Raw genomic sequence first — 10,996 nt, 5'->3', positions numbered from 1 at the left:
CAAAATTTTCTTTCTTGTTTTATAATCTCTAGCATACGTATAGGCTTGGCCATTTTTTTTTTTTGTTGAAGGAAGGGGCATGGCCGTTTTTAAGAAGTCAAACCAAACCAGTTCAAGTTTATCAGTCTTTCACCTAGGCTAGGGAAACCAAGCTGGCCAAACGCGTTTGGTTTGGCCAGAAAAACTGATCAGTTCAGTTTGATTGGGTCTGGTTTGTGTATCATACACATATCTTTGTATAAACTATATGTATCAACAACGTGACCCATCTGGATTTTTAGATACCCAACAAAGACAGATTTGAGATGCCACTCACTCTTAGCAAAACAGAAGGGCATAATTTCGTTATATAATTGTTCATAATTACTTTTTGTGCAGGATATATATATCAATGAGAAACTGGCTAAATCTTATATTACCATTTTAATTAGGTACGGACAAGAAACTAGGGAAATCTAATATCTTCACTGCCATCCCCAAAAACACAGTACTTATGAAAACTGTAATTTTAAAACAGGAAGAGAAAAAGAAGTGTCCAAAATACTTCGGAAATGAAAGAGTTCTACAAAAAAAGTTCACCTATTTTCCTTTCCGCTACCTCTCAGGTGTTCCAGAAAGAATCGGCCCTTTCACCATAGTACCATGCTTACCCGTTGCTGGAATGCTGAGTGAACGTTTTCTGAATCTGGTATTCCTATTCGGCAATTTCATGCTCGCATACTTCTTCTCCAACGACGGCTTAAATGAAGGATTTCTATTGTTTTTCGTGAAATGGTTCAGGTTCTCTTTGTATTTTTCACCACCACCCATATCTTCATTGTTCTGATCGGCAAGCAATAAGTCCTCTCCAAGCACAGGCAACACCACTTTGTTATATTCCCTCTCATCATCTGACCAATATCCATTTTCTTGCCCATCCCTCATTGCAAGATCATCATACTCCTCATCGGACTTTGTTGACTCTTCATCTACCGACCCTTCCATCTGTTGTTCTTACGTTGAATTGGGTTAATAAATGAGGTAACATTCACATAGATAAATCTTTTAGCCAGACATAATTCAAGTCAGAAACCTGAAACTTATTCTTACCTCTTCGTCATTATTTTCATCATCTGCATCACTAAGATCGTCATCTGTATCTGCTTCAGAAGGGTCATCAGGTTCTTCTTCGCTGCCAGATACTGACTGTTCCTCTTTCAACTGGAAACAAACAGAAGAACTCGTAAAACCAGAACAATTAATAAGGAAATGGCAGTAGGATTGGTTGAAGAATAAGAGGATCACATTAAGTTGTGATCAATGATTCTAGGCTTATGTCACTTCTATCTCTTACGTTAGTATCTTATATCAGGAAAGTTATATATATATATATAGTGTACTTGTTATACCTCCTTAGCAGCCACATCTGACGTTATTCTTGGCGAGCTGCAGCAGGAAGAGTATCTGCTACCAGAGTCAGTCCCATCACCTCTTGATTCATCCATACTTCCAGCATAACTGGCTCCTCCGGTATCATTAGGAAACGAGCTGATTCCAAAGTTTCCAAACTGAAGATTGACTGGCTCTGCCTTACTGATTTGCAACGGTCCATACATAGGATTCCCGATTCCCCTTTCACTACCATGGCCTGAGATGGGTTTTCCATTATCATCAGATTCAACAGGCCAAGCCTTTGCAACAGACCCATCAGTATTTAGAAGAGCCATTAGATGTCTCGAAGATCCTTTCCTCTGAATCAGTTGAAACATTCCCTTTGAGCTTAACGAATTAGCAGCACACTGGTGCCTGAATTCCTCATCTATTACAGAAACTGTATTTTTGCTGGAGTCATAGAGATGTTCTCCTGCCTCTCGCCTACGTAGACAACTGAAGACAGTGGCATGGATTGCTGCTACACTTTTGTCAACATTAGTATTGTTTATTTTTGGAACCAGATACTTATCAGCTCTGTTGCATAAGTATTCTTGGATGGTTCTAATGTTCCGGATATACTTTACATATTTGTTCTTTGCTGGATCTAATGTCATGTACTTTGCACGAACTGCAAATCGTTCCATGTGTTTATCCTCATTTGAGATGTAAATCATGAATGGCATGATCGATGGATGTTTCTTCATAAGTCCCATCTGCCAAATCAAGAAAAAAAATTAGATCCTACAAATTAGAGGTTGTATTAATTGAATTTTATTTATAAGATCGGGATGTTACTCCACACCTATACTCCTAAACAGGACACACGTCAAATGGAGGATATCCAATCAATTTTGGAAGTTAAAATTGTCATTCATAGCATATGAGTTGAAAAGGTTTGATAGTATTATTCTTGGTTAGTTTACTCACCACGAAATTGAGGCTCAAGTGAACACCTTCTACAACCACCGACTCTTTCCGCTTTTCCCATGCAGTTATTAGCCGATCAAGACCGTCAATGACCATCTCACTTTGTGCTTTGAATCCCTCAACAGCCATTCTTTTTGAGCCAATCAAATCACTACCGGATGGCTTTGTATCAGATGCTCCAATATTAGGTTTTCCATTTTGAGTTATGTCAGATGATCCATCCTTGGGGAGTGATTTAGAAACACGCGCTAGCTTTTTAGCATCCCTTTTAGCTTTTGCCTCTGCAACTGCAGCAGGATCTAAATGTTCACCAGCATGATAGGTTGAAGCCCAAAGTAGAGGATTCTCCGTTTCAGAGACAAAACTCCTCATCATGTGCCGGATGGAATCAGTAGAAATCACAGTTGTAATGCCCAATCTGCTTGCCTGAAAAGAACATTTCAGAAATGGTATTTCAGTTTAGAGGGATAGCAAGATTAATATTGTTAATGATGCATGAATCAAACAGACAGGTCACCCAGACTCTGCCTAGTTATGTACAACTCACTTTATCCCTTAAAGTTGATGTTGCATAACCTGCACACATTGTGCATCCATGGTGCCACCATGTCAACTTGGTAACCCATCAAATTCGGGATTTCATTTGTTTATTGATTTTGTTTTGGGTCTTTACTATTTAACAACTCTCAGATAAATTTATATCATGATCATGTCACCTTCGGTTAAGATAAATATACGAAGGATATTTTAACTTGCACGATGGGAACGAGACTATAAGTATCAGTTCTATATCGCACACAAAGTATAAAAGAAGTAAAAAGAGAAGGGAAGAAGCGTGGCCTTTAGTACTCATTCAAAATCCAAAACCATAACAGGATCAAATTTACCTTCTCTAAGAAGAAAGAATGGACATACCAGCAGCGCCGACAAAGTCGACTTGCCACACCCACTTGTACCACATAAAAGCACAGTCATAGATTCCTTCCTTTCTCGAATTCTGGGACACCAAAACGGCACTTAAGTGACTAAAATAAATGAATCATACACACGAAACTTCTTTGAAAACTGAAAATGGCAAAAAAATATTAGAAATAATAATCTTAATAGATGTTACTCTAACAAGCAATTTAGTTTCAAAAAGTAACACCAGAAGCCTCATAAGGTCATACATGTCCAAAAGTCATTATGATCTAAAAGTAAAATACTGTGTTTGGCTTAATGCAATATCACAGTCATATTCAAAAAGTGGGTTGAATTGGTTGTCTAAGCATGGTGCTCCTGGGAATTAGTGATATAGGGTATCCGGATCGCGTCGGCTATGTACAGCTTTTCTAGAAAGATTATTAAACTTGCTGTCAGACGAATACCAAATGTGTGAGACATGAATTTTTTCATAAAAGAAAAAGCTCGAGATTTAAAGCAAGTTCTTGAGTTGAAAAACAAATCAAGTTTTTGCAAAATAATCAATCCAGACAGGTTTTGATGAATTGAGAACCAAAATATAATTTCCTTCAAATAGGCACGATTTATAGTACCAATTAGAATACTGCTATAAGTATATTTTCTGGATATCAAGATTAACAGAAGTTAGTTCAGCTACGCCAATATAGATGAAAGAAAGTCAAATATTTTCTCTTTGAACATTGTACAGGAGATAAGATGCTATACCTGCATGCTAAAGCAAGATCTGCCCTCTGATTAGCACCTACGTACTTATAATCTGAAAGAGCGTCACAAACAACATCAAAGAACATTTCTCTTTTGACAACAACAGTTGTGAGTCTTTTGTACAGCTCAAATGGTTTACTGTCATCATCTTCTTTCATCAAATATGTTTGGTTGATAGTGACACCTTCAGCCCCTCCAGGACTGACATTCTCCTTTTCAGATGTTACTCGTGAAACATCAAACCCCGAATGTTCCACCCCCTCAGGAGGCAGAACATTGTCTGTGATTTTTTTCCTCGTCACTTCAAAAACCCTTCGGCTAATCTGGCCAACAAAAAATTTGTACTTCAGTCACTTCCCTACTGTATATAAGAGGACAATATAGTTAGAGACACTTGTATTATATTCCATTTGAAATGCTCAGAAAGGTTTCATGGTGCTCATGATAGGAAGTAAAATGTCTAACAGAGAAAGTACATTTCTAGTATATCCATTATGTACGAGAAAATCCAGTACTTGACTACTATATACAAGTAACACCACTACCCTTTAAATGGTCAGTAATTTATAACTATGTTTCCAGTACGAGATTACATTCATACAACAGTTCAAGTAGAAGATCCTATGATCTCAAAGGATTATTTTGATGAATTCCCCTAATTAATAAAAATACCAGGTTACAACAGAACTAAAAGAGATCAGTTGCCTACTATCAAGAAGTTCAACAAATTTCGAGACAAATAACTAAATATAGGCAGCTTACTGTTTCCATTTAGCTATCATCTCAACCAATACTCCATGGGTAATTCCTGAGTAATTATAGTTTGTTAAATTTCAAAGGGTGAAGAAAGGAACTTGACCTTTAACGACATTAATACGAGACAAAGCCATTTGGAGGTGATCAATTCATGAACCATGGCATTTATACATAACTTCCATTTCCAGAAAACACCAAATAAAGTCTTAGAAGTAATTTCCAAATTGAGACAGGTACAGGCATGTAGAGGATAGACTAAAAGAATATGATCTATCTATAATGACCTTGTTTTCAGGTAACAAAAAATTCCTAGGGTTGAATAGAAAAAAACCCTAGAGACAATCCATAACATGCGTCAGATAATCCTAGGTCGTGATTGAATTGCATATGAAGGACGTCCCATGGCTCAGCAGCTTTTACATTATATGAAGAAAATAGGACAATATCAAACCATAATCTTCAAAAACTAATAAAAATTGCAAAGTATAGAAAAACCAAGTCTAAAACAAGATAGGCAAGCACGATTGAACATCCACCATTGAGATAAGAGTGTAGGACCAAGTAAACCTAAACTTCAAACAACTTGTCTTTTTCACTTGTGACCTAGTATTTTTTAAGGAAACGACTTAATCAAATCCATAAATTTCAATCATCTTTCGGTATCAAAACAAATAGTACTAAATTTCATCAATTCACAAGACAGAATTTTTTTTTTTTTACCTTGAAGGCATGACGAGCTTTACAACCAATTAGTTGCAAAGTGCTTTGGAGCATAGACCTTGTGTATCTGAATCCGCTTCCCTCTTTCTTTTCATCATCGTCGATGACTACTAGATACAACAATTTTGGCACCTCCGCCATTTCTGATACACTTCCGAATCTCCAAACTACAAAATGACTAAACTTAGCAATGAAGATAAAAAAGGAAAATAATTCTCCTGAAACAAAACAAGATATTCCTGATCGCTATTCCAATGGAAATGCAATTTAAAACATGAATCGAACAAAATTGAACGAAAAGAAACATGCAAATCTCATGAATTCAAACAATGTAGGTTTAAAACTATATAATCACATCTTATTAACAAGATGAGAATCACTGAATCAGAGAAAACCTAAGAAAAGATCTTGATGAGACGAACCTTAATAAGATCTAAACTGATCTGATACTTGAACGGAAACAAAACCTTAGGTTTTCAAATTAAGCCTTTTCAGAGAGACGATCCGCCATTAATAAAAGCTTCAAATTAAGATCTTGACATTTTATGGTCCATGATCCACGAATCAGAGAGAGAAAAAACTAAAGAGAGTCGACGATTTTTTCTTCCCCTGTTTTTTTTTCTTCACTTTCTCTCTCTACTAATGGGGCGAAACAACAAAAATTTCTTTGAAAAGTGAGGGTTTTGTTGGAGCGTAAAAATCTAGCGAAGACACACCTCCTTTTTATAGGTAAGCAGGAACCGCGTCTTGCGAATCCTGAGTTAGGCGGCCCACCATTTAAGATTCTATGGTGATGGTAGTTTTGTAATTATAAAGGTCATCTGATCTAGGGCACATTATTATAAGTCAAAAATTCAAGTTTGACATTTTCTAATTTGAAAAGGAAAAATATTTAAATTTTGCTACCTAGTATTTTTTTTTTTTGTTGAACTACTACCTACTATGTTAAATATTTATTTTTTACCATTTCAAAGGGTAGAGATAATTAGTCTTCCCATTAAGAACATGTTAAAGATACGAATTGTTTTTTTTTAACTAAAAATTTAGAATATAGAGTTTTTATATACTCTTAACTAGGGGTGGGAATCGGGCGGGTATGGGCACCCGCGGGTAATTCTGAGTCGGGCTCGGGCGGGTCGGGTAAGTTTCTCCTCTGCCCACTCGGGTTCTCGGGCAGATTCGGGCGGGCTTTTCTGAAATCTCCTATGATCAAAGCCCGCCCATGCCCACTAAAGCATCGGGCAAGTCGGGCTTCGGGCAAATCGGGCATCGGGTTTCTTTATCTGATATTTTTTTACCAGATCAGAAAACTCTAGAAATTTGATATTGTTCAAATAAGCTTCTTTAAACAAATTGATACCAAAACTTTACAAAACTTATAAATCAAGAATGAAAGAAATACTCAGATTCCGTAACATAAGAAATCAACAACTGATATAGATCTATATATGCAAACATGAGACTTGGTTGTCTTCCACTTTTTTTCTTGTCTTTGTATGTTTCATTAGTTCTTCTTTGTTCTTCCTTCACATCAAAATAATCTTAAAATTTGACCACTACATAGAGATGGAAGATGATCCCAATAACTTATTTAATAGAGAAGAAGGTTGGCACAAGAAGGTCTAGTAAATAAGAGAGAAACGGCTAGAGAGACAACGTAGATTCTTTTTCTCTCTCTCTATGCTACCGAATTTTTCAGATTCAATGTGGTAAACTATTAGGGTTGCTTCAATATGTAGTTTATATATCTTGGGAGAAACCTTAAATCTACTTTGGGCTTTATAGTGAAGTATAATCGACACTCAAAGTGATTGGCATCTATAGGCACCCGTCGGGTGAGTATATCGGGCTCGGGTATGGGCGGGGTGGCGGGCAGAGCTTTTCACCCGAGCCCGCCCACGAAAAATCATCGGGCTGGGCGGGTAGTACCCATCTTCGGGCGCGGGCGTCCATGGACATTGTCGGGCGCGGGTAAACGTGACGGATATCGGGCTTTCGGGTAGAATTCCCACCCCTACTCTTAACACATAGGAGTATGATAAAACATGATTTTCTTAAAGTATAATTAGTGGGAAAATTCGATTTTTGACTTGTCAAAATGAAAATTATTTGTACCTTCATCGTGTTAAGAAAACCCTTGGATTTTATGGGAGATAGATTTACTTTCTAAGAACGAAAAAAAAAAATTAACGAATAATGGGCATTATATTAATTGACACAAGTTTTTCAACAAATATGAGAGAAAAACAAAGTTCATATTATTATCGTAAACGTAGTATCATATTTTAACTTCAAATGTTTAAGGCCGAAAGGCCTCAAGCTATCACAATATGGGCTACTTTTTTTTTTCTTGCCATTTGGGTGGAAGAGTATGAATGAGCCAATGGGGTCAGAGAGTAAAAAATGGGTTAAAAGTTCATCACCTCCAATTTTCAAAGGAAGCTTCCCAATGGGCAAGGATCCAATAACATTAGTGTTTTTTTTTAATGAGAAATATAACATTAGTGTATAACATTAGTGTTAATCACTTTTCATAATTGCACTTAAGCATTAATTATGTGCAAATTGTCATTTTTAAAGTTGAATATGTCTTACCCAAATATCTAATCTGTTTATATTGTTTATGGTTAAGCCTGACTTCAAGCACAATAGAAAACAAATGGGGTGCCAATACCAACAAACTTGGGGGCCTATGAAACCTCTATTTAAGTTCCAAAATGGTAGCCTGTTACTGAATTTTTCATAATTGAATATTGGGCGCTGCTTTGCTTTGACCCTTTCTTAATAACTTGTACTCCATATGAGAATACAAACAACATGTGAGATGCACCTGTTAAAGTAGGTAGTGCCATACGTGTATAAGTTAGACTGTAGATCAGCCACTTGCTTACTTCACATATTTGTTTTTCCCCACAAAGGACTCTACAAATTATTACATTCATTAATGACACTAATTCCCCCTAACACTATGGATTAGATAAATACATTCAACTCAAAATTGATACTTCAATTCAATTTTGTAGATCCTTGAAGATCATCCTAAGCTACCTTAAAATACATCTACACTTTATTTACTTTATTAGTGTCTTAAATTACATTTAGTATATTGTAGATCCGCAACATTTCTACTAAGATGGGAAAGCATTGTTTCTAGGGCTTTTTTTTTTGATGAAATATTGTTTCTAGGGCTTGAGAGTGTGATACAAACAATTAGACAGAGGCCCGTTTGCCTACGCAGTTATAAACTTAGGATACAACATATCGCTACGAGAACTACAGTTGTCTCACACAAATATGAAGTAACTAATGAGATTAACTTTTTACTAGTTCAAAGTTTAAACCTTTTTTTTATAACAAATGTCTTGACGCATCAACACCAAGGAGTTATAGGAGTTGTTTATCTCCAATATAAATTTTTTTTAAAAAAAATCTTTTTTATAAAAGAAACTCTGTTTATTTGTCGGTCAATAACTAAATTAGTGTTTATAATTAAATTTAATACAAAAACTTATTATTCGTTTATAAAAGTAGAACTATTAATTGAAGTTCTAAAGTAATACAAAGTCATATCCCTCAACTTTGTTAAAAAGTTTATAGAATATATGCTTTCCATGCACATATTCACAATGTAATCTCTTTTTTAATAAAATGATAATTCTTTTAATAAAAAAAAAATGTAAATATTCACAATCCACCTTAAATGGTTGGGGGATCTATAGTTTTGCCACTTTATTATATGCCAAGGGAAAGTTTTAATTTTTTTTTTATCGAGAGAGTGGAGAGAGAAAATATATATATATTTTTTGTTTGAAGGTCGCCGGCCGGAAAATTGGTCGTCCGGCGACCTTCGCCGGTGAAGACGATTAGGTGGCGAGAATATGAGGTGGCAGAGAGAGACGATGAGATGGAGGAGAGAGAATTGATGACTGGTTAACGGTGTTATAACGATAACTCAAAAAGGGGGCCATCTGGTTATTTTTGACAAAGTAAGGGGCTAGGCAGGAAACCGGTCACAAAGTTGGGGTCTATTTGGGAAATAATCTTTAAAAGAAAAATAAGTGTAAAGGGCTAAAATGAAAATGAGGAAGGAAAAAAAACAAAAAGATAATATCGGAAAGTTTAAATTTGACTTTTTAGTCAATGTATAGAAAAACACAAAAAATGACTATCTTGACATTTTCTCTACTTTAGGGGGTCAGGCGAGAAACTAGTAACACTTTTGGGGTCCAATCAAGAAATAACGCCTTAAATCGTAGGGTTATTAGACATTGACTCTCAGTTATTTAGCAATACTAGGACTACACCTTCAAAATGAAAATATGCATGACATTGACCTCCATTTTCGATATTTTCATTAAATATTAGTTAAGTGGTTCACTTGTCAACCACATGCCTATCTTATGATAAAAATACCCTTCACATAATATTTAGGTTACTTAGACATTGACTCCTAACTATTTACTGATATTATGACTACACTCCAAAACAAAGATATGTTTACGGTTTGACTCTTATTCTAGATTTTTTCCGTCAAATACCAATTAAGTAGTTTGCGTGCAACTTCTCATTCCTCTTATTTTTATAAGTTTTCAGATATGATGGAAAATTCATCATATCTGACAACATAAGAATCTTAAGATCTCAACTTGTATTATCTAGAGAAAGCGATCGGTCCATGAACTCGAAGTTAGCCCGAAAACTCGTCTGGCTAGACTTATTAGATAGGCTACCGATTGGAAAGATATAAAAAAACCTACCCCAATATTGTTTGTTCGTTCAATAAGGTTGGTTGATTTAAAGAGATTAGAAAAAGTCACAGATATAGAATCGTTAGATACATAGCCTGGTCTATAGTTACTTTTAGATTTGTACTTATAATATAAAAAGCTTATGTTTGGCGGAATGTCGAGGATGAGGATCAACAACAGACATATTTTCATTTTAGGGGTGTAGTCCTAGACATATTTTCATTTTAGGGGTGTAGTCCTAAGATTGCTAAATAACTGGGGAGGCAAACGACAGAGTGTTTTGGCATAAGTCGGTTGGCACGTGAACCATAACATTTTACGGAAAAATCGAGAATGGGGTCAACGACCATACATGTTTTCGTTTTAGAGGTGTAATCCTAATATCGGTAGATAGCTGGGGTCAATATCTAAATAACCCTAAATTATATATCCTCATGTGTTTATTTTCGTCATCATCATGTGTCTATTTTCGTCTACCGTTAAGAATAAGACAGATCACTTTTACTAAGATTTGAAGATGTTGATTCTAGGGTTAAAAGTGTGATAGAAACAAATTAGACAAAGGCCCGTCTGCCTACATTACAAACTTAGAATTCTGACATATTACTAGGGTAACTGCAACTATCTGGCACAAATCTAATGTAGCTGAAGAGGTTAACCTTTTACTAGTTTTTTTTGTTGAGAACCTTTTTCTCAAATACCTCCACATATTGATGTGGAGGTATTTTTTTTTTTTTTTGTTGAACTTTGATGTGGAGGTATTA

At 35.7% G+C, this 10,996-nt stretch overlaps 1 protein-coding gene across 3 annotated transcripts; it reads right to left on the bottom strand.

Moving 5' to 3' along the window:
* Window positions 1-386: 386 nt before the first annotated feature.
* Window positions 387-6,296, bottom strand: LOC147546382 (P-loop NTPase domain-containing protein LPA1 homolog 2-like). Of its 3 annotated transcripts, none has more exons than XM_086673976.1 (8): window positions 5,907-6,296; window positions 5,485-5,651; window positions 4,009-4,331; window positions 3,256-3,337; window positions 2,341-2,766; window positions 1,389-2,126; window positions 1,090-1,200; window positions 387-984 (listed from the first exon to the last, which is right to left on the bottom strand). In XM_086673976.1, the coding sequence occupies exons 2-8, from the start codon at window positions 5,623-5,625 to the stop codon at window positions 595-597; spliced, it is 2,211 nt and encodes a 736-aa protein (XP_086530102.1). In that variant the 5' UTR covers window positions 5,626-5,651; window positions 5,907-6,296; the 3' UTR covers window positions 387-594. The 3 variants fall into 3 exon arrangements, with proteins under 3 accessions (XP_086530102.1, XP_086530103.1, XP_086530104.1); XM_086673977.1 differs by having other exon boundaries at window positions 5,485-5,644; window positions 5,907-6,235; XM_086673978.1 differs by lacking the exons at window positions 4,009-4,331; window positions 5,485-5,651; window positions 5,907-6,296 and having other exon boundaries at window positions 3,228-3,319.
* Window positions 6,297-10,996: the final 4,700 nt, after the last annotated feature.

Source organism: Eschscholzia californica, unplaced genomic scaffold, assembly GCF_041429995.1.
Source record: "Eschscholzia californica isolate CP2 unplaced genomic scaffold, dmEscCali1.0.p SCAF_4, whole genome shotgun sequence".
Lineage (NCBI taxonomy): Eukaryota > Viridiplantae > Streptophyta > Magnoliopsida > Ranunculales > Papaveraceae > Eschscholzia > Eschscholzia californica.
Note: the sequence above shows the minus strand (reverse complement) of the source record. Positions and strands in the feature narration are given on the sequence as shown.

Coding starts and splice junctions, on each gene's coding strand:
- LOC147546382 (XM_086673976.1), bottom strand. CDS start 5,625: ATGGCGGAGGTGCCAAAATTGTTGTATCTAGTAGTCATCGACGATGAT. Junction 2,767..3,255: donor CGACTTTGTCGGCGCTGCTG/GTATGTCCATTC, acceptor TGTTCTTTTCAG/GCAAGCAGATTGGGCATTAC. Junction 1,201..1,388: donor CAGATGTGGCTGCTAAGGAG/GTATAACAAGTA, acceptor GTTTGTTTCCAG/TTGAAAGAGGAACAGTCAGT.